The sequence below is a fragment of the Dreissena polymorpha genome, chromosome 1 (assembly GCF_020536995.1).
Source record: "Dreissena polymorpha isolate Duluth1 chromosome 1, UMN_Dpol_1.0, whole genome shotgun sequence".
Taxonomy (NCBI): domain Eukaryota; kingdom Metazoa; phylum Mollusca; class Bivalvia; order Myida; family Dreissenidae; genus Dreissena; species Dreissena polymorpha.
The window spans coordinates 22,993,572-23,021,237 of record NC_068355.1 but is presented as its reverse complement, the minus strand read 5'-3'; the positions used below and the strand labels follow the sequence as shown (position 1 = coordinate 23,021,237).

Genomic DNA, 27,666 nt, shown 5'->3' with positions numbered 1-27,666 from the left:
GAGCTGTTAATGAAAATGGAATACAATTGACTGACTTCATCTCATTCAAGTCCCTTTATTATTCAACTTTCAAGATTCAATATCACATTATTAAAAAACACATTTTAGACAAGTTTTTCTTTAAATCAAAAGTCTACCTGATACACAGACAAGTCTGAATAAATACCTTTAAACCTGTATGACTCTCCATATTGACAAATCATTGTGTCATGTGATACAGCAGGTATAAAGTTTTCAGAGTCTATCTAGAGGTAGTAATTAATGTTGGAAGTCATTTGTAGATTGTGCATGTTACATTGAGGTTATAATACTTCTGTTGTTGCACTGTGGACACTAGGCTATGAAAGTGACAACACATCTATGTTATATCATTAAGGGAGTATAGGTTTATATTTAAGTAAAATACATGTGCTCTATATTACTTTATTGAAAGTTTGTAAACAAAATGGCGACACAGTCTGATAGAGTTTTCTTCTTCTGTTGTGTATCATGCATGAAAAACAAGAATATCGAAGAATATGCAGTGTATTACTGTGAAAAATGTCAACAGTGTTTTTGTAGACAGTGCTGTGAGCTACATCATGACTATTTGTTTAGTGAACATGTAAAGTACGACCGACTAAATATGAGGAACTGGCCAGTCTCAAAGGAGTTGGAGGCTGTTATACTAATGTGTGAAATACACACTCATAAACAACTAGAGACGATCTGCAAAGATCACAGTCAGCTGTGCTGCTCAAAATGTGTTTCCTTAAGTCACAGGTATTTTAACATTAAAAATCCTTAAAACAACATAATTTGAGGTATTTCTTATTTGTCAGACTAGTTATCTTTTGCTCGGGTCCATTTATTCGTCAGGAATTAATCAAAGCGCTGAAGGCACTAAAGATGTTCGCAATTGTATAATTTAACACGCAATTCATTTTTCAAAATCAATCGCAAGTTTGAAATGAACACACGTCATTCAACTTTATAAAGTGTGTGTCATAGCGCAGTGGTCGAGTTTTGTGTGCACTTTTTATCATCCTTATTATTTCATAGAAATAACTTAGACAAAATAAAAACAACATGCTTTTTGGACGTTCTGAAAGCATAGAAAGTATGATGAAAATGGTAATGAGAACTTAATATAAAGAAAATTTGCAGGCACCATCATATTAAAGGAATATATTTTCTAATATCAAATAACTATCTCACCAAGAATATAAATTCATAATGAAAGTTCCGTGTACAAAATTGTTGATTTTTGACACCATATACAAATTCAAAATACACAATAATCTTTGTATCTTGTATATGGAGGAATAAAAGTATATAAACATTGCTGTTTATGCTTTACTTGTTACCCGAGCAGTTCACACAGTGTCAACAACGCTGACATAAACATAGGTATAAAGCACTAATGCGCTTTAAGGCGTAGCTGTTTTACTCAGTTTTCATCTTAGTGACTTTTACATAAGGCCAACAGACACGCATGAATATTTTCGAATATTTAATAAGCTGATTCGAGATACAACCTCTGAATTTTTGTTACATCACTGCGTATGTGCTCAATTCAAAGGATGTAGCACTGTTCAGTGTAAGGAATTCCGGACTACTCTCTGTATGCTCAAACAACACAAATTGTGGCCCTGTTACAATTACGCGTAACAATCCATCTCGCAGAATTTCACTTTCGTCTCCAAGATGAGAAAACAATCACTAGCGAAATAGTATAGTGTCATGATAAGAGAAAATCGTTAAATTATCATACCACAATGTCTGCCGTACTTGGTCAGCACGTCTGGAAATCATTCCTTAATGTGTGGATAGGCTGCCATTATTACCAAGTTTGCTATTTTGAATTCAATTTTGTATCAGAAAGCATTGTTCTTAAAATTGGCATTTTCAATTCGCAATTACAGTGTAGATTTGTAATGATCCTCGTCATGCGAAAACGGGTCTTATTCCATATGCGCCCATCCTATAAATAGCCCACTCAGCTATCTCTCCTCCTGGTAAGGAGAAACAAAACATATTGAGTGATTTTATAGCGAACTGCATCGCCTATGGCCTGACTGTGCAAAAGCACATGTTGGGTTTAACAAACGCTTGCCGAAACGCATAAGACCCATTTTCGCATGATGGCACTATTGACATGTGATTTAAATGTGTCGAAAGAAAACTGCGTTTAAATCAAATATCAACATACGATATATTTCGAAAGTAAAGAAAGATACTCATAACAAGGCATATGAGGACACATATGAAGTGCTCTCCCGTAGTATATTTATGCCCCCCTTCGAAGAAGAGGGGTGATATTGCTTTGCACTTGTCGGTCTGTCGGTCGGTCCATCCACCAGGTGGTTTCCGTATGATAACTCAAGAACGCTTGGGCCTAGGATCATGAAACTTCATAGGTACATTGATCATGACTCGCAGATAACCCCTATTGATTTTGAGGTCACTAGGTCAAAGGTCAAGGTGACGGTGACCAGAAATAGTAAAATGGTTTTTGGATGATAACTTAAGAACGCATACGCGGCCAACAAGATGCATACGCGGCCAACAGGGCACACTCTGAACAATATAACTGAAGCAACTGGTCTGTAATCCTACATCTATAATTATCAGTCCAATGAAACATCATCATTTGAGTAAAATAAAGTGGATCAGTAAAAATATTTTCAGAATATGAGATTTTTATGTCCCCCACTATAGTAGTGGGGGACATATTGTTTTTGCCCTGTCTGTTGGTCTGTTGGTTGGTTGGTTGGTTGGTTTGCGCCAACTTTAACATTTGCAATAACTTTTTTAATATTGAAGATAGGAACTTGATATTTGGCATGCATATGTATCTCATGGAGCTGCACATTTTGAGTGGTGAAAGGTCAAGGTCATCCTTCAAGGTCAAAGGTCAAATATATGGGTCAAAATCGCTCATTTAATGTACACTTTTGCAGTATTTCAATATTCAAGATAGCAACTTGATATTTGGCATGCGTGTGTATCTCATGGAGCTGCACAATTTTAGTGGTGAAAGGTCAAGGTCATCCTTCAAGGTCAGATGTCAAATATATGTGGCCAAAATAGCTCATTTTATGAGTACTTTTGCAATATTGAAGATAGCAACTTGATATTTGGCATTCATGTGTATCTCATGGAGCTGCACATTTGAGTGGTGAAAGGTCAAGGTCATCCTTCAAGGTCAGAGGTCAAATATATGTGGCCCAAATCGCTAATTTTATGAATACTTTTGCAATATTGAAGATAGCAACTTGATATTCGGCATGCATGTGTATCTCATGGAGCTGCACATTTTGAGTGGTGAAAGGTCAAGGTCATCCTTCAAGGTCAAATATATGGGTCAAAATTGCTCATGTAATGTCACTTCTGCAATATTGAAGCTAGCAATTTTATATTTGAAATGCATGTGTATCTCATGGATCTGCACATTTTGAGTGGTAAAGGGTCATTGTCAAGGTCATCCTACAAGGTCAAACGTCATATAGGGGGACATTGTGTTTCACAAACACATCTTGTTTTTGTATATTTTGTATATTAAATATTGTGTTAATGTTTAATTTTGTTGATTAATATAAATATAAGCAGGACAGGGGAGGTAATACACTTTTATATCTTTCTTATATACAGGGGAAACAAATGCAATAAATTTAAATTTTATGTTTAATAAATAGAGGATATTTGTAAATGTCAGTCTGAGATCATCTGTTATTTTTTTCATTGTCCTTTGACATATTGCTTTTATATTTTGCATACTTGTTTACCAACATCACCCCAACCTATATTCCCCCCCCCAACCTCACCCCCATTTTTTTTAAACATCATATAATAAATTACCACACCCCACATTATACCCCCCTCTCACCCCCAACCCCCCTACCCCCCAACCCCCCCATTTTTTTTTAAAACATCTAATAAATTACCACACCTCACATTATACCCCCCTCTCATTCTCCCACCCCCACCACCCCCCAACATTTCTTTTAAACATCTAATAAATTACCGCACCCCACATTGTACCCCCTCTCACCCCCACCCTCTACCCCCCCAATTTTATTTTTATTTTTTACATCTAATAAATTACCACACCCCACATGATACCCCCTCTCACCCCCATCCCCCTACCCCCCCACCCCCCTCCCCCCAAAAAATTGTTTTTTTGAAACATCTAATGAATTACCCCACCCCACATTATACCCCCCTCTCGCCCCAACCCCCCCTACCCCCACAATTTTTTTTAAACAACTTTTTAATTACCACACCCCACATAATACCCCCTCTCACTCCCCCTACCCCCCACCCCCCCCATTTTTTTTAAACATCTAATAAATTACCACACCCACATTATACCCCCCTCTCACCCCCCACTCCCCTACACCCCCCTACCCCCCAATTTTTTTTTTCAAACGTCTTATAAATTACCACATCCCACATTATACCCCCTATCACAACCATCCCCCCAATTTTTTTTTAAACATCTAATAAATTACCACACCCACATTATACCCCCCTCTTACTACCCCACCCCTTTACACCCCCACCCCTCCAAAAAAAATAATAATTTGTTTTTTCAAACGTCTTTTTACCACATCCCACATGATACCCCCTCTCACCCCCCTACCCCCCCCCAGCCCCCCCCCCCAATTTTTTTTTAAACATCTAATAAATTACCCACCCCACACTATACCCCCCTCCCACCTCTCTACCCCCCCCCCCCCCCCCCCCAATTTTTTTTTCCTTTTTTATTTTTAAAAGATAATAAATAAATAAATGAATAAATAAAATGTCTAATAAATTATTGAATATGAACAATTTCCCCATGATGGCTTACGTTATACTGTCAAGCACTCGAATAGTCGAGCGTGCTGTCCTCTGACAGCTCTTGTTAGGTCACAAGGTAAAAGGTCAAGGTCACAGTGACTCAAAATAGTAAAATGGTTTCCAGATGATAACCCAAGAATGCTTACACCTAGGATCATGAAACTTCATAGGTACATTGATCATGACTGGCAGATGACCCCTATTGATTTTCAGGTCACTAGGTCAAAGGTCATGGTCACAGTGACTCGAATGTGTACAATGGTTTCCGGTTAATATCTTTCATTAGGTCAAAGGTCAAGGTCACAGTGACAAAAAACGTATTCACACAATGGCTGCCACTACAACTGACAGCCCATATGGGGGACATGCATGTTTTACAAACAGCCCTTGTTTGTATCTACTCACACTAATGCGTGGTTTGACAATGCTAACACACATTTCATGCGGTGAATATGCAACTTACCAGTGAAAAACACAACACAATAGTTTAACAGTTTTGTTTAATTGTATTTATTTATTTAGAAAAGTAAATTGCAAACTGTATTTCAAAGTCAGCGTATACGCCGACTACAGTTTCAAAAGATATTTATGCCCCCCTTCGAAGAAGAGGGGGTATATTGCTTTGCACATGTCGGTCGGTCTGTCGGTCCGTCCACCAGGTGGTTTCCGGATGATAACTCAAGAACGCTTGGGCATAGGATCATGAAACTTCATAGGTACATTGATCATGACTCGCAGATGACCCCTATCGATTTTGAGGTCACTAGGTTAAAGGTCAAGTTCATGGTGACCAGACATAGTAAAATTGTTTCCGGATGATAACTGAAGAACACTTATCCCTAGGATCATGAAACGTGATACGTAGATTGATCTTGACTTGCAGATGACCCCTATTTATTTTCAGGTCACTAGGTCAAAGGTCAAGGTCATGGTGACCCGAAATAGTAAAATGGTTTCCGGATGATAACTCATGAGCGCTTATTGCTAGGATCATGAAACTTCATAGGTACATTGATCATGACTGGCAGATGACCACTATTGATTTTCAGGTCACAAGGTCAAAGGTCAAGTTCACAGTGACAAAAAACATATTCACACAATGGCTGTCACTACAACGTTGAGCCCATATGGGGGGCATGCATGTTTTACAAACAGCCCTTGTTATTTTTTTAAATATATTTAATATAATATATTTAGTTGTTTTCGGTTTTAACCAGACGTTCTTCTAACCTTCTACTATTGCGTTGCTAGCACCCGTAAATACAAAAGATCGCCGCTATCTGTTGAGAACCACAGAATGTTTTCCAGAAATACCTGCTGTAGTAGCATGAACGAGGTTACGAAACAGGTCATTCGTATTATTAATTGTTTGTTATATTCCGGTTTAGCAATTATGAAACATTTTTTTGTTTTTGTCTATCGCATCGCTGAAGTTATTGTTGAACTTATGTTCAAAGTTTTATCAATTGAGAATATAAATAAGCATTCACTTTTCCCGAATCTATTAATAACCTAAATTTACGACCTGTACTTTGTCATTGAGGTGTATGTGAGAGCGTAACCTATTGCGTTGTTATCGCCCGTGGACTTTCCTTTGTTCATCGACAGGCGCATCTATTAATTGCCTCATATTATGAATGGACTGAGCAAAAATACTACGTCATGAAGACGCTGCAGAAAGTGGACTATTTTATTCATTCATAAACAATCTCCTCCGCAACATGTACAATACGATCATTGTTTATTGATTCTTTTCTATAAAAGCACCGTTCTAAACTATAACATTTAACACAATATTAATATCATGTTTCCATTTGTGAATGAATATAATTGGAGAACTCATACCACTTGTATAAATTAAACAACTCTTTCTCGCGCGGATACGCGCAGTTAGCGGGTATTGGGCTCCTAGTAGCTAAGGCGTATCGACCTGAATTTTAGACTAACCACCTTAGACGGCCGCTATGCGAATGGTCCTATGGTTTATACAGGCGTTAATAGCAGTCTTCACCCTAAATATTTTAGACCAATAGCCCATCGGGCTAATCAGATAGAATTTGTAATAGCCCAAAGACAGTTTCAATAGCCCGAAAAGGTTAACATACATTCTATGCCTTTTTTGGCTCGGAGCAACAAAAATATTCATTTCCAATCAGAAATAACTTCTAATGAGTAAAAACATTTGCCTGTCCCATTTTCAACAGACTGTATTATTTATTTTTGATAACAACAGCAAAGGCATGCTCTCCGGACATCTCCATATCTCGGTGTTTGAGATTGGCCCCTATTTCCTCTGGACAGGTTTCCTCAAATGGCTAAATGGTCAATTTTTTTCAGGACATTTGTTCTCAATCATGAAACAATTTTCATACAGTTTTGTTAGCGCCCTGAGCCCTAACCTATTGTACTTTTTTAGTCTTTCTAGTTGCAATTTCTGGTGAAAACACTGCGAAATATTATAAATCATACCATCCGTATCACCGCATGTGTATTCATCGTTCTATAGACATTTTCATAAAGAATGTCAAAAATAAATTTAAATCGACAAAAACAAAACTGTATCCGAAAATAACAGTCCGAGAATATGAAAGTGTTTTGCACATGAAATCAAATGTGCATATCAGATGATTCAAGAAAAATGAAAACCAGTTACCTAGCAAATACGTAATCAATATATAATTTTGTTAACATATTGCTTAAATAAATGCTATTGCAGTGCTTTATTTTGATAATCGATCACTCAAAGTGTTTCATTTGCAACGTTTGCTGACTTGTACGATTTTTGGAAAGTAGCGAAGATTTTTCGTCAGTTGTTTTTTTATCCGCTAACCAATCAAAAATCAATAATAAAATAGTCCATCTCCGGAGTCTCCGTAAGAGTGGAACTCAGACGTGTTGATTGGCTAACTACTTGTACCGACTACTTCCATTGATTATGTCTTTAACCCAAAGTGGCTGACCGGTGTTCATGTATTTTTTTCACTTTGTTTATTATTTTACGCTAAAATATCCAATCGACCGGTCGGGCTATTTAATATGCATTTATGATCGACCGACCGTCCCAAGAATCGACTCGGGCTACGGGCTTATAGGCTAATTCGAAGCAGGGGTTTTTTTTTTAGAAAAAGGGGAAGACGCTGGACGCTGGGTAAAAGGGGAAAATCGAGCTCGAAAGAGACATATTTGGGGAAAAAATAAAAACTGTTCATTTCAATGTCTATAACTCACCTACAGACTTCAGGTTTTTTATAGAAAAAGAGGCATGTCTCTGACCTTTTTGTTCTTAAACACATGAACAAATAAATTAAAGTCAAAGTCTAAATAAATTTGCAGGTGTAGATCTAATAATGGGAAATGTTTTCAACTGGGGCCGGGAAACGATGTCAATATTATGATTTCAATTTCATGATGAATGGGTTGACGATCTAGATCTGCTACAGTATTGGAAGGGAAAGGTGCGGCAGCTGCCGATTGTTTACTTTCACTTTCACAATAATCCGACAGTATTAATCGATGTTGATTTCATCTACCTCCGAATCCTGCTGTGTTTCAACGGTTTTTGATGATTCATTCTTAAAAAATGCGTCAATGCAATTGATATTTTCCGAGTCCGAACGTTTTATTTTGTTCGTGTATGAACGCCAATTGTGAGACTTTTTTCTGTTTTAACGGCTTTCACATAACCCGGATGAAAATTCGACTGGTTTCCGGTAATTAATTGACGAAACACCCTTCTCGCGCAAGACCGGAATCCAGTAAAAAAGTCACATGATTAATACGATTAGTTGCCCGGTTTCCATGACGTAATTTAAGAGCTATATATAGAATCACTGGGATTCCCAGATTTGAGTGTTCGTCAGGAGAGAGAGAGAGAGAGAGAGAGAGAGAGAGAGAGCGAGATTGTTGTACATGGTACAAATTGGATAAGTGTCGACTTCCCAAAAGAAAAAAACATTTCTTTGGGGGTAAAATATTATATTTTGGTGAAAAATTATATTTTTGGAGGGGAAATGGTATTTTTAGGGGAAAAATTCTGGTAGGGGAAGACGCCGAATATCGGCGTCACTTTCTTAGTTAAAAAAAAAACCTGCGAAGACTGGTTTATAGTCAAATTACTAACAATGTACTCCTCTGTGAAACTGCAAGGCTATGTTGTATTGTGTTTACATACATTTGTAAACTCTGCTAATGATGCTTCTTGGTTTAAATTTGCTATGTACAGTAGTCTTATGGTTTTTATAATAGTAATAGAGTTGTGGCCAGGCTTCAAATTATGACAATCAGTTCATACAACATAGATAGTATGGCACATTAATTGTAGGGTGACTCTGTAGGATTATTAAAAAAAAGAAGACTGAGTGTTTTTCCAGGCCCTCATTGCGTGGCTCTTCGCCATTCCGCTGTTTTGAAGCGCCACTTTGCCCTTTTCAAAGGCAAAAGCCACCATGCATCCTGATAGATAACATCTTAATTGCCCCAGAGTTCAACTATGACGCTCCGACTGTGATTGATTTTATTCATAGGTGTGCACGTCTAATTGAGTTTTTCGATTGAGTAAATCCATTTTTGTCTGGATTTTCTGTTCAATCTTCATAAAGTAAAATAACTGGTTCATTAGTGACTTATCTAAAGGACTGTTACTATAGTCTATAAAAGCAAGTGTGTGAGTTGAACTTAATGAAGGAAATGTCAATTTTCAAATCATTCGTGATATAATTTTTTAATTAAATGCTCACAAAAAAACATGTTTCCCTTGCTCAAGACAAGACGTTATAAATGACCAACATATAAATTTTTGCTTTTTATCTTGACAAAGGACACACAAAGTAGCTTCAAAATGTAAGCTACAATTAACTTGTTACCATCGCGTTAACATAAATCGCGTGTTTCCGATTACAAATTTTAGTATGCTCATTTGAGAACTCATAACAAAATACAGTTTTGTGCAATGGATTCAATTATACTTTTTATTTGCTTAAACACGTTTCGTGTCAAAATAAATGTTTTTATGATATTATGCACAATTTCCACGAGGATAACACCCGTTGGCAATCATCAGTCTCTGAAGTAAGGGGCTGTCCATAAAGTATGTCACGCTTTTCTTGACAATTTTTAATCCCCCCTCCCCCCATGTCACAAACTGTCACAAAATCTTGGACCCCCCTAAAGTACGTTACAAATTCACACTTTCAAACATATTTTTTTTACATTAATAACTTTTACAGATTTTATCTAAAACACAATTCACTATAAAACAATATTAAAATTTCACTTAAAAGACTTTCACATTATCAAAGTTACTTTAATTACTAGAATAGTTGATTGTCAACAGTTGTCACAGTTATTCATTGAATAACATATTAAATTCAAATATGTTCACTTTGGACTCAGGGTTTTTTTTGGCCCGATTTTATAGCCGAAATTCGGCTATGTTCCCAATCCCAAAAAGTATACTTTTTTCCCAAAATGTGGCAAAAAATTCCCAATTTCCTAAAAAAAAAAAAAAAAATTTTTTTTTTTTTTTTTTTTTTTTAAGAAGTCTTATGTGTATTTTATCTCAATTTCAATTCAATTACATCTAAAAAAGTATTATATGATTTTGTTCTTTTAATTTGAATGATTATAAAGAGTTATATCAAATTTAGTATTTCCCTAATCAGTGGACTTTTCATGTGGAAAAAAAGGCTAATGAATTTATTTTCCCAATTTCATGAAAATGCCGATACAATTCCCAATTCCAAAGCCATGGGCTATCTTCCCAAAAAGTGGAAAAAAAACCCTGACATCATCCATGCATGGTAAAGTGAAGTGTTAATCTATAGTTAGACTGGCATCTATTCAATGAATATTTATCCGAATGTAAACCTCTAATAAAAACGAAAATATAATTTAATTTTTCTTTCAACCCTTTACTATCTAAAAAATTGAAGTCCAATAAATTATTGTGTCATTTACTTATTATGCCCCCCTTCGAAGAAGAGGGGGTATATTGCTTTGCTCATGTCGGTCTGTCGGTCAGTCGGTCGGTTTGTCGGTCGGTCCGTCCACCAGGTGGTTGTCAGACAATAACTCAAGAACGCTTTGGCCTAGGATCATGAAACTTCATAGGTACATTGTTCATGACTTGCAGATGACCCCTATTGATTTTGAGGTCACTAGGTCAAAGGTCAAGATCGCGGTGACCCAAAATAGTAAAATGGTTTCCGGATGATAACTCAAGAACGCATACGCCTAGGATCATGAAACTTCATAGGTAGATTGATCATGACTCGCAGATGACCCCTATTGATTTTGAGGTCACTAGGTCAAAGGTCAAGGTCACGGTGACCCGAGATAGTAAAATGGTTTTCGGATGATAACTCAAGAACGCATACGCCTAGGATCATGAAACTTCATAGGTAGATTGATCATGACTTGCAGATGACCCCTATTGATTTTGAGGTCACAAGGTAAAAGGTCAAGGTCACAGTGATCGAAAATAGTAAAATGGTTTTCGGATGATAACTCAAGAACGGTTTTGCCTAGGTTCATGACACTTCATAGGTACATTGATCATGACTCGCGGATGACCCCTATTGATTTTCAGGTCACTAGGTCAAAGGTCAAGGTCACAGTGACAAAAATCGTATTCACACAATGGCTGCCACTACAACGGACAGCCCATATGGGGGGCATGCATGTTTTACAAACAGCCCTTGTGTCAAATACAAAGTATAACAAACCAAAAGTTTATTATTGTTATAACAACGGAAACATACAGTGTACATTTTTAGTTCTAAAGTAAATTTGGCAAGTTTTTCAATGTGGGTTGTCAAAAACGTAAGAAAAGTTTGTTATTGTTATACGGAAATATAATTACGTGAATCATCTCTAATGGTTTTGCAGGCCTCCTCCTCATAGTTTTCTCTGGTAAACTAGTTGTTACACTCTTTGCAGCCATGAACTCATCTGTGAAAGGCATCACAGCAGTGGCATGCATGGAGGGTCTACATTAGTGAACAACATAATGAGTCTTGTTCTGAGAAAACTGGGCATAATGCATGTGGGTAAAGTGTCGTCCCAGATTAGCCTGTGCAGTCCGCATAGGCTGATCAGGGACGACACTTTCCGCTTTAATGGTATTTTTAGTTTCAAGGAAGTCCCTCCTTACTGAAAATCAAGTTTAGGCAGAAAGTGTCGTCCCTGATTAGCCTGTGCGAACTGCACAGGCTAATCTGGGACGACACTTTACGCACATGTATTATGCCCAGTTTTCTCAGAACGTGACTCTAATGATACAGGGTCATGGGTTCCAGTTCCCTCTACTAGTGATGAGTGTCTGTTGCAGCATATGTATGACATATGTAACTATTAAAAAAAACTAGCTTTTGAATTTGTAAAGAGACAATAATATACACACATTGAATTTATCTATGGTATCTTAGCAATAGATATTGCTCATTCCTATAGGTGGCTATCAATTGTTTGTTGCACTTTATATGCCCCCGAAGGAGGGCATATTATATAGTGATTGCACTGTCTGTCTTTCTGTCACACTTTGCGTTTAGGTTTCGAAAAATGCTCATAACTAATTTTTATGCCCCCCTTCGAAGAAGAGGGGGTATATTGCTTTGCTCATGTCGGTCGGTCGGTCGGTCCACCAGGTGGTTGTCAGACGATAACTCAAGAACGCTTGGGCCTAGGATCATGAAACTTCATAGGTAAATTGATCATGACTTGCAGATGACCCCTATTGATTTTGAGGTCACTAGGTCAAAGGTCAAGGTCACGGTGACCCGAAATAGTAAAATGGTTTCCGGATGATAACTCAAGAACGCATACGCCTAGGATCATGAAACTTCATTAGTAGAATGATCATGACTCGCAGATGACACCAATTGATTATGAGGTCACTAGGTCAAAGGTTAAGGTCACGGTGACCCGAAATAGTAAAATGATTTTCGGATGATAATTCAAGAACGCATATGCCTAGGATCATGAAACTTCATAGGTAGATTGATCATGACTCGCAGATGACCCCTATTGATTTTCAGGTCACTAGGTCAAAGGTCAAGGTCACGGTGACCTGAAATAGTAAAATGATTTTCGGATGATAACTCAAGAATGCATATACCTAGGATCATGAAACTTCATACAGGCTGTCAAGCGGTCATACTTTTTCCTACTTTTTCCTACTATTTCCTACTTTTTCATCAGGTTCCTACTTTTTCCTATTTTTTTACCAAATCTTCCTACTATTCCTACTTTTTTATTTTCAATGGAGAATTTTTTTTAAAGAGTTTATTTAGTAAACTTGCAGGATGAATGAATCTATGGCATGACTGTATCCCTGTTAATGTGCATTCATCTAGATGAGCCCTGACAACCCATGCTGACTGTCTGCTAGCACCTCTTCAGGAAGCATAGATATTTATTTCTTATGTATTTTTTAAAATTATTGACAAGTTTTTTTGAAGTAACAATAGTGCCTTGTTTACTTCCTTAGCATTTGTACACAGCAGACTTCACTACCTTACACAGTTCCCAGTGATGCAAGAGCATTGTTTATTCCAGTTTTATTTTGTTTCCATTGACAACAATTTGACCAAATCTTATGCATGTTTACATGATATTGCTGTTTGGAATGTAGAGATATTGAGATACATGTATTGTATGAGTGGTTATGTAATATGGAATTTATTACACAAGTTATTGGAAAAAGATGAAATGATGCTTTGCCGAGTTTTCATCATTTACAAATATAATGTAATAAATTCTGTATTACATGACCACAGATATGATGTTCTATTGATATCATAGGTACATCATGTTAAGTAATTAAAGATAAATGCACAGAGCCTAAATGCCCTGATACATATTATGCTCCCGGTAGGGTGGCATATAGCAGTTGTACTGTCAGTCCGTCTGTCTGTCTGTCTGTGTGTCCGTCTGAAAACTTTAATATGGGCCATAACTTTTGCAATATTGAAGATAGCAACTTGATATTTGGCATACTTAAGGATATAACATGCACAATATATTACCATTTTTATATCATACACAGAAGACCTCTAACCACTTATTTGATGATACACCAAAATGAACAGCATCTAATTACTTCTTTATCAGGGTAGCTTTGTTTGAAACTTAATTATCATAGATACACTATAAGTGCTAAAATGCCTAGTGGGAAAACAAAGTTTAACTCTTCATGGATGGAGAAGTTGGACAACAGTGGAAAAACACTTGGATCATGGTGCAAGAGAGATACTTGCAATTAGTTTGCAAGATATTGTACTGTCTGAATGAAGTCCATCTTGTAGTAATTCTGGTGCTAATCAACTGATAAGTCATGCAGATGGATAAAAACACAAGCAAAACATGAAATACATGCATGATAATTCACAAAAGCGTTTGTTTGGAAGTGCCCCAAAGCCAAGCAGCTCTCAGGGTGGTGGGGATAAATCTATCTGTATGCAAGTACATCCATCACACAAGGAACAGGTACAAAAGGCTGAAATCTTCTGGGGCCTTAAAGGGGCCTTTTCACAGATTTTGGCATTTGTTTAACTTATTCATTAAATGCTTTATATTGATAAATGTAAACATTGGATCGTAAAAGCTCCAGTAAAAAATCAAGAAAAAAATAAAAAAAGGAAAAGAACATTGCCCGGAGCAGGTTTCGAACCAGTGACCCCTGGAGTCCTGCCAGAGTCCTGAAGTAAAAACGCTTTAGCCTACTGAGCTATTCCGACGAGTACACATTCTTGACGTATTTTATACCTTATATAAGCAATCTTGGTAGTTTCACAAAATTTAACGACAAAAACAGAACTCTCCAAATTATTCAATCGTTTCGCGTTGCAACGCTTTATAATTTTTAGGTTTTAAAATCGTCAAAAGATGCATATAATGGCTATATTAGAGCATGGTTAATGTTCAGTATTACTGTTTCCTCACAAATATCATAACTAAAACGAAAACTTACGAATCTGAAACAACTTTTTTCAATTTTGTCAATTTACCAAAGCGTGAAAAGATCCCTTTAAGGTAGCTTCAAGTGGGTATCCATACAGAACATGTGATGGCACTCCTGCTCTGTTTCAAGCTATGTTTCCTGGACCTGTGTCTAAAAAATTAGTATTATGTATTCCTACTTTTGAGGGAAAAGTTCCTACTTTTTGCTACTTTTTTCCTACTTTTCTTGCAAAAGTAGTTCCTATTTTTTCCTACTTTTTGAAAAAAGGTCACTTGACAGCCTGTTCATAGGTAGATTGATCATGACTCGCAGATGACCCCTATTGATTTTGAGGTCACAAGGTCAAAGGTCAAGGTCACAGTGACCCAAAGTAGTAAAATGATTTTCGGATGATAACACTTCATAGGTACATTGATCATGGCTCGCAGATGACCCCTATTGATTTTCAGGTCACTAGGTCAAAGGTCTAGGTCACAGTGACAAAAAACGTATTCACACAATGGCTGCCAGTACAACGGATAGCCCATATTTTTTTTAACATCTAATTAATAACCCCAACCCACATTATACCCCCCTCTCATTCCCCCTACCGCCCTCCTACCCACCCCCACACCCCCCCCCAATTTTTATGCCCCCCTTCGAAGAAGAGGGGGTATATTGCTTTGCTCATGTCGGTTGGTCGGTCTGTCGGTCAGTCCGTCCACCAGGTGGTTGTCAGACGATAACTCAAGAACGCTTTGGCCTAGGATCATGAAACTTCATAGGTACATTGATCATGACTCGCAGATGACCCCTATTGATTTCGAGGTCACAAGGTCAAAGGTCAAGGTCACGGTGACCCGAAATAGTAAAATGATTTTCGGATGATAACTCAAGAACGCTTTTGCCTAGGATCATGACACTTTATAGGTACATTGATCGTGACCTGCAGATGACCCCTATTGATTTTCAGGTCACTAGATCAAAGGTCAAGGTCACAGTGACAAAAATCGTATTCACACAATGGCTGCCACTACAACGTTGAGCCCATATGGGGGGCATGCATGTTTTACAAACAGCCCTTGTTAAATCTGCGTGGATGTTGTGCTAAGGTGCCTTTTCAAATTCGAACAACACATTCAGGAGATACGCAATTTGTCTTATTTTGACATAAAACTAATTCAATTTTTTTTTTTTTTATTTTAAAATTCTACTTAAGAAATAATATTTTTTTAATAAATGCGTGACATCACACATGGCCTGACCCACCTTCTCCCCATGTCACAAACTGTCACACTTTCTAACACCCCCTCCCTCCATCTGGAGCATGACATACTTTATGGACGGCCCCAAACTGGTCTCGATTTTATCATGGACGATACATACCATATACATGTAGCATAGCCAACAAACTTCCACAAAATCCCTGAAATTATTGATTTTCTTTCAGAAAATGCAAAAAAGTAACACTAAACTCAGCCAAGAAGCAGGCAGCAGAAGTACAAGAACTGTTTGAGAAGCTCCTGATCAATATGAGAAAACTGAGGAAACTGCAGAGTTGCTGTGAGTCTGGAATCCACGATCTGAAGAGTTCATACCAGGGGCAAGAACTCATGGTACACAAAATGAATGACAAAATTAAATCCACTATGGCCAAAATTGTGAGGAGAACTTTAAAGAAAATACCTAAAGTTGAGCAAAACAAAATCTATGAATTAATGCATTCCACTTTGTTTCATATAGAAAATATTACTTTGAATGAAGCAAAAATTACACTATCAAGTCTTGAAGATTCTCTCAAAACTGGTGTTGAAACCTGCATCCGTCATCATCATGAATTAAAAGCACTCCATGAACTCCTTCTTTACAGCAGTGACAACAAGAAGAAGAAACTCTGCATGATAGCGAGTCAGAAATGCATGGACAAAATACAAAAAGTTGAATCGTACCTGGATGAGTACAGTGTTAGACTTGAATGTTCGGTATTAAACCAGACTATACAAGGCACTAAGCAGTACATTGTCAGATTATCAGGTCTGGGGAGGCTGATAGAGAGTATGAAAGCTAACACTGACATTGAACAGTACTTGTCTAAACTGTCAGGTCTTGCGAGACTTGTATTGCGTAACCATGTGTTAACAGTCCATGGGAAGTCTAAGCACACTGTGAGAATAACAAGTGATTCAAAGCAATGCTTTATCACAGCCATCTGTGTTCTTCCTGACGGACAGGTCCTGGTTGCAGACAGAGATAATGAGAGAGTCAAGCTTCTAAACCAGCAGTACCAGGTGGTGAGTCACTGGGATGTGAATGATGGTATATGGGACATGTGTCAGATCACACCCAGTGAGGTTGCAGTGGCTGTCAATAATGAGGTCCAGTTTATCACAGTAAGCCAGAGCCAACTCGCCAAAGGCAGGAAGCTTAAGTTACAACATTATTGTACAGGTATTGCCCTTCACCAGGGTGACCTATATATCTGCTCTCGTACTGCTCTGTACAAGTTCACATTGAGTGGCAAACTGGTCTGCAGACTTTATGAAGATACATCATCTGATTGGACAGGTAAGAATCATGGTGGATTCATCCTAATAACATGTGTGATATGTACAGAGATTTTCTAGCTATTTTAGGAAAAAGAGTCTGGTCAAATTGATATTTTTAAAATCGATAAAATGGGACATTGGGGAATTTCGTTATCGACTAAAGGAACCGATTTTTTCTTAACATCAAATATTCGGTCTTTTCGAAACTAAGGGCAAACAAGAGTTGTCTCGCATTCAGGTAGGTATCGGGTAACAAGTAAACGAACCAAAAGAAAACAAGTTATGCTTCTCAGATCTCTGAAATCGTAATATTTACTGTTCATTTCAATTTACGTATACAGTTATTCTTTATTGATTGATATACTTATATACTAGTTTGTGTACATTAGTATTTTAATGCTGTATTGCCATATAACTTTGCAACCAAAAGCTTTTCGTCAGTAAAAGTTAAGCACCACTGATAAATAAGCTTTCTGCTTTTAAAACTGTGCCTGTTGCATTAATCAATTGATTCCCAACATTTATTATGTTCCTGTCAAGTATTTCATTGATTCATTCACCTCATTATTGTGGGTTTATTTTAAATATTGATTGATATTCTTCTGTCACTGTCACACTTTACAACAGTTTCTGAAAAAAAAATTGTTTTAACATCAATTTCATACCGGTTAACTTTATTTTCTTGATTTAACGATAAATTCATTGTGATGTTTTTTAACTAATTTTTTGGTTTAAATAGCTTCTTTATAATACTGTGTGAGAGTGTTGTGTTTGGTCATAGTTCAGTGTTTTGTTGTTTATTTTGAATGTCCACTGACAAAATTAATTGACCGGGTTCTTCTTCGAGTACAACACTCCTTCTAGCACTCTCTTACACTACGGTTCATTATGCCCCCTTCGAAGAAGAGGGGGTATATTGCTTTGCACATGTCAGTCTGTCGGTCGGTCGGTCTGTCGGTCCGTCGGTCCGTCCACCAGGTGGTTTCCAGATGATAACTCAAGAACGCTTGGGACTAAGATCATAAAACTTCATAAGTACATTGATCATGACTCGCAGATGACCCCTATTGATTTTAAGGTCACTAGGTCAAAGGTCAAGGTCACGGTGACCCAAAATAGTAAAATGGTTTCCGGATGATAACTCAAGAACACTTAGGCCTAGGATCATGAAACTTGATAGGTACATTGATCATGACTCACAGATGACCCCTATTGATTTTTAGGTCACTAGGTCAAAGGTCAAGGTCACAGTGACCCGAAATAGTAAAATAGTTTCCGGATGATAACTCAAGACCGCTTAGGCCTAGGATCATGAAACTTGATAGGTAGATTGAGCATGACTGACAGATGATTCCTATTGATTTTCAGGTCACTAGGTCAAAGGTCAAGGTCACAGTGACCAGAAATAGTAAAATGGTTTCCGGATGATTACTCAAAAACGCTTATGCTTAGGATCATGAAACTTCGTAGGTAGATTGATAATGGCTAGCAGATGAACCCTATTGATTTTCAGGTCATTAGGTCAAAGGTCAAAGTCACGGTGACCCGAAATAGAAAAATGGTTTCCGGATGATAACTCAATAACGCTTATGCCTAGAATCATGAAACTTCATAGGTACATTGATCATGATTTGCTCGCAGATGACCCCTATTGATTTTCAGGTCAAAGGTCAAGGTCACGGTGACCCGAAATAGTAAAATAGTTTCTGGAAAATAACTCAAAGAACGCTTATGCCTAGGATCATGAAACTTGATAGGTAGATTGATCATGACACGCAGTTGACCCCTATTGATTTTCAGGTCACTATATCAAAGGTCAAGGTCATGGTGACCTGAAATATTAAAATGGTTACCGGATGATAATTCAAGAACGCTAATGGCTATGATCATAAAACTTCATAGGTACATTGATCATGATGCGCAGATGACCCCTATTGATTTTGAGGTCACTAGGTCAAAGGTCAAGGTCATGGTGACCCGAAATAGTAAGATGGTTTCCGGATGATAATTCAAGAAGGCTTATTCCTATGATCATGAAACTTGATAGGTACATTGATCATGACTGGCAGATGACCCCTATTGATTTTCAGGTCACTAGGTCAAAGGTCAAGGTCACCGTGACAAAAAACATATTCACACTATGGCTGTCACTACAATGCAGAGCCCATATGGGGGCATGCATGTTTTACAAACAGCCCTTGTTACATTCACCTCTGTCGTGGGCTAACAGACTACTTTCTACAGCACGTGACTTTTAGTCACATGATCATAGTCGCATATTCAAAATGACTGCGCCCATCGTCTTTGCTTTATCTGATAGTATTTGACGTTTACAACTGGGCGCGTGCTATTAAATTTTATTTCATGCACATATTTAACTAAATGAACATACAGTACAGCCAAAGCGGAACAAACGTATTTCGCGATCCGCGGCGGCAAGGTGAAATGAGTCGATGCCGCGTCAGTCGTTGAAGCTGCGTCAGTATGCGGCGGCAAGTCACATTTCGCCACAAAACTTCGCATCTGTCCACCGAGGCATGCCACGATCCGCGACATGATGCCGAGTCGATGTGCATCATGAAATAAAAAAATCTTTAAAAAATTATTAGTTACATGTAGTTAACAAATTTTGAAAGAACAATTATAATAATAATTAAAATCATAATAAATTTATTGTGCGCGGATTGTATTAGCATATACATGTAAGCATAGTTAATGTGTCTGGCCAATTAAGTTTGTTTCCCGCCCGTAGTGTATGTATTTCACACATAAACAAGGTCATGTAATTATGTTTTCGCACATACAAGTGGTCAAGGCTCCAGCATATGGTGGATTTATAAATTAATTGCATGTTGATTTTGCTATTATATTTAAGCTGAGAAAATTAGCAGTTTGAAGCCACATCAATAATCAAGACGGTGACGACGTATTTGTTGTTTTGTTAATTATCAGCTTATTATAGCTATTGTTTGAATATGCATATATAAACACGTTTTATTTTGTTCGTATTATATAGTTAATATCGCTACTAATTACCCTATAATCCCGTATATTCCAGTTTTGAAGCAAATGCTGGTAAATATTTACGATACACAAACATTCTCGATATTTCTTTTAGTATCAAATACATTTTGGCATTTGTTACTATTTATAGAGATGATGAAATAACGTCTTATGGGGTCGTTTTTTTCCACTGAACACGCGATTTACGCCTGACGTGATGTTCATGTATTTATACAACACAAAATACACCCAAACTTTCCAAACGACGTTCCACTTGTCTGCATAATTTTCGCGCGCTTTTTATGAAACAAAGGATATTTAAGCACTGTTTATTTGACGCTAAAATTTGCCTTATGTCGCGTTAGCATTAAGATTCGGAAGTGTGTTTCGGATAACAAATTTAATAATGATAATCGAACGAAACATTAACAGTTGCGCGTAATTAATTCTACGCTACACATACATGTATGTACATGTAGGTGGATATCTTTTCACTCGATCCGTGTACGTATGTGGCGGATTTACTCCGCGAAAGTACGCGAGGTTAATACAGACTCGGCGTCGTTGCGCGGATCGATGCCGAGTGCCACGGCGATACGCCGCGTCAACACACGATTCGGCCGCCGCATACTAATAATCTGGCCGTCGCGTAGCCGCGGATTATGTTTGTGCCGCTTTTGCTGTACTGTATTGCAATATTAACAATGAGTCAAAGCTGTATATCTGTATTAGAAAATAATATAAAATTATACAGAAGCATCAATAATTAGTTGCTGCTTTGACGAGATTTTTAGTGAATGAGAAATGTTGAATATAAATATTGACCAAAGTAAACAGTCTGTTAATGTTTTACCAATGCAATGCCAGTTTTGTACACATAGACCCTGAAGATGTTTACTCAAACTAATTCTATTGTAAAATACACATCTTAAAATAAATTGCAGGCCAACATCAGTACAGTTGTTTTGTTATTGTTGTTTTAACAATATACATTTCATTGTCCCATGCTTTACCTGACAGGGGACAACTGGAAGCATCTATCATACACTTACAGGAATAATGTTTAAAAATACAAAATTATATAAGAGAAATATGACAATCTGTCAAAAAAGTACAGAATCAAAACTGCACAGAATCAAATTAACCATTACATGATCTTTTAAATAAATAATTAATTGCAATACTTGTAATACTCATGCCCTTTCCCCGGCTCTTTAAGCACCTTAGTGCCTGAATCTTTAATTTATTACTTTATCTCACCAATTTGTGTTGCTGTAATTCTTCAATATCATGAAAGACATTAAAGATTCATCAGGTTTTTAAAGGCTGATTAGTTTAAATATATATTTGTTCAATTATTGCACTTTCTTAAGTACAGTAACATATGGTTAAGTGCCTAACATTAAATAAATTCAAAGGAGTAACCCAGTGCCCTGTAAATCACACATATTTTCCCCAGTGCAAATTTCTGGAGAAAGACCTGCATTGCTGATACAGTAGTGGATGTCCTTGTTTTGTTCAATGTCAATATCATTATTCAGGATATTCAGAAGGTTCAGCAATGCATCAAAGTACACACATTTAAACAAACATGATTACATATAACAGGATTTTTTAGGTATTCTTCGCAAGTGTAGAGGATGAGTTTAATAATAGAAAGCAATGCAAGAAAAAGGGATGGTGGGGTGTAAATTTGAATGTCCTTAATTAATACTTTTTATGCCCCCGGATCGAATGATCAGGGGTATATTGCTTTTGGCCTGTCTGTCTGTCTTTCTGTCTGTCATTCTGTCCCAAAACTTTAACCTTACAGTAAAGTTTTGCAATAACTTTTGAAATATTGAACATAGCAACTTGATATTTGGCATGTATGTGTATCTCATGGAGCTGCACATTTTGAGTGGTGAAAGGTCAAGGTCATCCTTCAAGGTCAAAGGTCAAATATTTCAAACTTTTATATATTAAAGTTTTGCAAAAACTTTTGAAATATTGAACATAGCAACTTGATATTTGGCATGCATGTGTATCTCATTGAGCTGCACATTTTGAGTGGTGAAATGTCAAGGTCATCCTTCAAGATCAAAGTTCAAAAATTTAAAACTTAACATAGTAAAGTTTTGCAATAACTTTTGAAATATTGAACATAGCAACTTGATATTTGGCATGCATGTGTATCTCATGGAGCTGCACATTTCAGTGGTGAAAGGTCAAGGTCAAGATCATCCTTCAAGGTCAAATGTCAAAAATTTAAAACTTTAATATAGTAAAGTTTTGCAATAACTTTTGAAATATTGAACATAGCAACTTGATATTTGACATGCATGTGTATCTCATGGAGCTGCACATTTTTAGTGGTGAAAGGTCAAGGTCATCCTTCAAGGCCAAATGTCAAAAATTTAAAAATTTAATATAGTAAAGTTTTGCAATAACTTTTGAAATATTGAACATAGCAACTTGATATTTGACATTCATGTGTATCTCATGGAGCTGCACATTTTGAATGATGAAAGGTCAAGGTCATCCTTCAAGGTCAAAGGTCAAAAATTTTAAACTTTTTCACTATTGAAGATAGCAACTTGATATTTGGCATGCATGTGTTTCTCATGGAGCTGCACATTTTGAGTGATGAAAGGTCAAGGTCATCCTTCAAGGTCAAATGTCAAATTTATGGCGTCTGTCCGTCCGAAAACTTTACCATTGGTCATAACTTTTTCAATATTGAAGATAGCAACTTGATATTTGGCATGCATGTGTATCTCATGGAGCTGAACATTGTGAGTGGTGAAAGGTGAAGGTGAAGGTCATCCTTCAAGGTCAAATGTCAAATATATGGCATCTGTCCGTCTGAAAACTTTAACATTGACCATAAGTTTTTTAATTTTGAAGATAGCAACTTGATATTTGGCATGCATGTGTATCTCATGAGGCTGCACATTTTGAGTAGTGGAAGTTTAAGGTCAAGGTCATCCTTCAAGGTAAAAAAAATTATAAAAAATTCAAAGCAGCATTCTCATGAAGCTGCACAATTTGAGTGGTGGAAGTTCAAGGTCAAGGTTATCCGTCAAGGTCATCCTTCTAGGGCAAACAAAAATTCAAAGCGGCGTTATCATGAAGCTGCACATTTTGGGTGGTGGAAGTTCAAGGCCAAGGTCATACTTCAAGGTCAAGGTCATCCTTCAAGGTCAAATGTCAAAAAAAAAATTATTCAAAGCAGCATTATCATGAAGCTGCTCATTTTGAGTGGTGGAAGTTCAAGGTCAAGGTCATCCTTCAAGGTCAATAGTAAAAAAAATTATATTTCAAAGCGGCGTTCTCATGAAGCTGCACATTTTGAGTGGTCGAAGTTTAAGGTCAAGGTCATCCTTCAAGGTCAAAGGTAAAAAAATAAAACATTCAAAGCGGCGCAGTAGGGGGCATTGTGTTTCTGACGAACACATCTCTTGTTTCTTTCATACACTTGCATACTTTTCCATAAATAATAAATGATTAAAATAAAAAGGAAAACACAACTTGACTTTTATTTGTTTAATACCTCATGTTCAGCTTTATTTATTCATCAACATACAGTACCATACCAATAGCATATTTTTGAGTCTCTTTTCAATCTAAACAACAATAAATATACATGCACATGCAAGCACTTCAAGATAAAAATATTCTAGCATTAAAATTTGATCTCACCATTTTATCTATGTGAATGCTATTTATAATCATGAATTCTATTATTATGAATGGGTACATTATATTGCACTGATAAATGTAAACATTGATTGAAGTGAAGTTTATTTATAAAACAATAACTGTGATAATTTACTAATTACTATTATATTGTAATAATTACAATTAAATAATTAAGATAATAAATGTTTATGGTATTTTTGTTTAAAAAATATCATTTATATTTTGAAAAATTTGTATATTGTACCACAAGCTGTTTCAGAATATCAACTTGGCTTGGAAATATAAAACTTTAAATAAATTTCATGATACATGTACATTACATTAAGAATGGTTCTAAATGTAATCTTAGTTATTTATCAAAATTAAAGATAGCACATATATCCTAGTAAACCTGTTTAAGGTTCATGTAAAGTCCCAAAATGACCCCATATAGATGAAATTTTAAAATATAAAAATGATCAGTTATACCCAAAATAAGTTAATGAAATTTACATATGGTTGCAATAATCACATTTTTATTCCATATATGTACACAATTAAAAAAAAAACACTCACAAATGGTAGTAATAGTGTAATTATTATCAAAAATATTGCAAGGTATGGCAAATTCTCAATTTCATTAAAAAAACACAAATGCACCAAATAAAAACACCAACAGTATATGCAAGTTATATGTAAGGTACTCCGAGCATCGAATTGCGTCAATACAGCCCCACAAAGACACTATGCGTATTTCAAAATGAACATGTCAATGCCATGAGTCGCTATTTATAGATTTTGGAAAAATACTAACTTTCTGCGCGCATAGCATGCGATCAATAAGAGTTATGATCTTATAAAATAAAATTAATGAAAATATATCATTTTCATAATATCTCCATAACAATTACACTTACTTGAAACGCACTATTTGAAAAGAATCTTGATATAATTGACTCTCCTCCCGATTTAATTTCATCGGTCGTCCATCTTGGTCAGAAATGTGTATTGATTCGTATCTGCGAATTTGTTAAATATTGCTTATATTAAATATTTACTTTATAACATAACTTGAAATTACCTCATAAACAAATTATACAAATTTTAGAACAAACGGATCGTGAGTAATTTATCAATGATCGATTTTGAAACGAAATATTTTTCGAATATACTTCCGGCAAATAATGGCTTCCTGAACAAGTAAACATGACAAGACAATAACAAAAGCACTTTTTCATCGATGACAAGGTTTTTATAGAAATGTAAGTGTTCAGTTGGTTTAATATGTGCGTGTGCCCAACATTTGTATAATTCATTTTTCCGATCCCACAAATATTATGCCTAGATCGTTAATTGAAATATTGTTATGTCGACTTCCTTGAAACCGGATGTTTTATGCCCCACATGTTTAACTAACGTGTATGGAGTTCGAGATGTGACATAAACATGTTGTAATTTGTTTTAAGGTAGCCAATTAGTCGTCTTTCCGAGTCCTATATATTTCAAATGAACAATCAAAGTGTTTTCCCTTTTGGTAATATAGTTTATTTTTTTGTAATTGTGTCATTTTGTGACTATAATGAGTACTGTATTGCGAGTAGATAAGTAATTTTGAAAATGAAGGTTCACTGGTAAGTCTACCATACTTAAAGTAGTCCCCAATTATTGTGGTAACTTTTGACATTTTTTTTATGTTTTTCTTTTCCTTATTTTAGGATTGTTGGTGTGTGTTGTGTGGAATTTTCATTTGTAGTACCTAACATTAAGTGTATACAATATTTTGACCAAAGGAATTTGTTCAATTTAACTCCGTTTGTTATTTTGATAATTTCATGCATGCGCTGTATATTTCTTCAAAAGCAACATTTTGCATCATATTTTTTTTTATTAGCATTTTCTTATATGTTCTACAAGTGTTAACGAGGCTATTGACTTATAAATTGAATTTATTGCCATAATATTTATTGAAGTATTTCTATGTGAAGAATACGCCTTTTTACACTTTACATGAACCTTAAAGGAAAGTGTAAGAAAATTTGACCTCTTTCCAAATGGGTTGACTGGAAAGTATTCTCTCTTGAAATACACTGCAACTCCAATATATCGCGGTGTAAGGGGTCCAAAGATCGCGACCGTGATATATCCGGTGCGCGATATAAATTGTAAGGTTATGTATGCATGTATATGTATGCATTAGCATCGTTATGCAATCTCAAAACACGCTATTTACCTACCTTATTCAATTATGTGTTATATCCATATGTTATTCATTGGTATAACACAAAACATTATTCCTTGTGAGTATTTTTAAATGCATATAATTAAATTTGTAATCCGAAAAACATTGCCGAGTTGTATTGTTCAAGAAAGCATGCACAAATTAGACCCATGTACAAAATGACGTCATTCATTCTCATGCAAAGCATGGGTTTTAACAGTAGTGCATTTTGACAAACTGAGGGATATTTTCCTCTCAATTAAAAGCAAGTAGTTTACACTGTATCTAACGCACACAGATTGTTGAGATAGGTCAGTATTGACTTGTGACATTTACCGTTATAATTGTGTACACCATGATGGTGTACACAATTATAACTGTAAATGTCACAAGTGTGCACTGGTGCGTTTCGGCAGTTCAAAGCAAATTCAATACAGAATGGTAACACCCGAAATGACCTGTGATGTTTGACAAGAGGGGCTATTGTTTATCGCAGTAAACAGGTGTTAAAGTGATGTACGATGTAAGCAAACAATCTGGTCAAAACTGGATTATGAATGTTGGATTAAAGTTGGTGAAAAAAAGGAAAAGTACTAGCTTTAAACGGATTTATATTCATCAAATTCTCAGATTAAAACATTTTATTTGGGGATTATGCTCGTCAGATTTTTGGGAGCCATAGCCGATTCGCGATATATTGGACAACGCGATATAACGGACCGTGATATATTGGAGTTGCAGTGTACAAGGGCAGGAATTAAGAATTCAGCAATGTTAAGCATTTCATTTATCATAATTTATTATACCTGTAAGTGGCAATTATAAGACCTAGAACTGCAGTTTATACATTGATAGTTATTAGCATTGTGAACATAAACAATCATCTACTATTGTACATGTACATGAAGGTTAGTCAATTTACTCAGAGCTTGATATAAATGACCAATAGTATGATCCCACAATGGTGGCAGTTCCAAATTAGCAGGTTACCGGTAACCATTAATAGTGATCAAGAAATAATCTACATGTTTATTAATTGTACACATGTAAACAGCATAATCCTAGACACTGGCCCTGATAGCCAGGGGTAAAAGATTCGAGTTCCGGATTGGCTGTACAATTGTCCCATCCATTGGTGCCCAATGTGGGACCATGGCAAAATCCATTCTCAACAAAACCTGTTCATGATTTGAATGGATCAGGTTAATACAATGATCCCCGTGACTTGAATTCTCGAAAAAATTCCAGCTTGGCAGAGGAGAATGTTAGTGCACGAACTTAGTGATTGTCACTAAACAGAAGATGTTTTTTTGGCATATCATTAGCTCAATCAGAAAAGCAAGGGGTCCCTGGTTAAAATCCCGGACTGGCTGCACAATTTTCTCATCCAGTGTCATCTAAACATAAAATACCATAGTATATTTACAATGCCCAGTATGTATTATGCTTGAGCATTAATTATGTGTATAATTTTTACC

At 36.3% G+C, this 27,666-nt stretch overlaps 1 protein-coding gene across 2 annotated transcripts in view; it reads left to right on the top strand.

Annotated features, from left to right (window-relative positions):
• Positions 1 to 223: 223 nt before the first annotated feature.
• Positions 224 to 27,666, top strand: part of LOC127874187 (uncharacterized) — a 365,429-nt gene continuing 337,986 nt past the window's right edge. For both annotated transcript variants that reach the window (XM_052418385.1, XM_052418395.1), the window contains exons 1-2: positions 224 to 762; positions 16,212 to 17,326. In XM_052418385.1, coding sequence (XP_052274345.1) covers positions 446 to 762; positions 16,212 to 17,326 — 1,432 coding nt within the window. In that variant the 5' untranslated portion in view covers positions 224 to 445. The remainder of the gene's footprint in view (positions 763 to 16,211; positions 17,327 to 27,666) is intronic.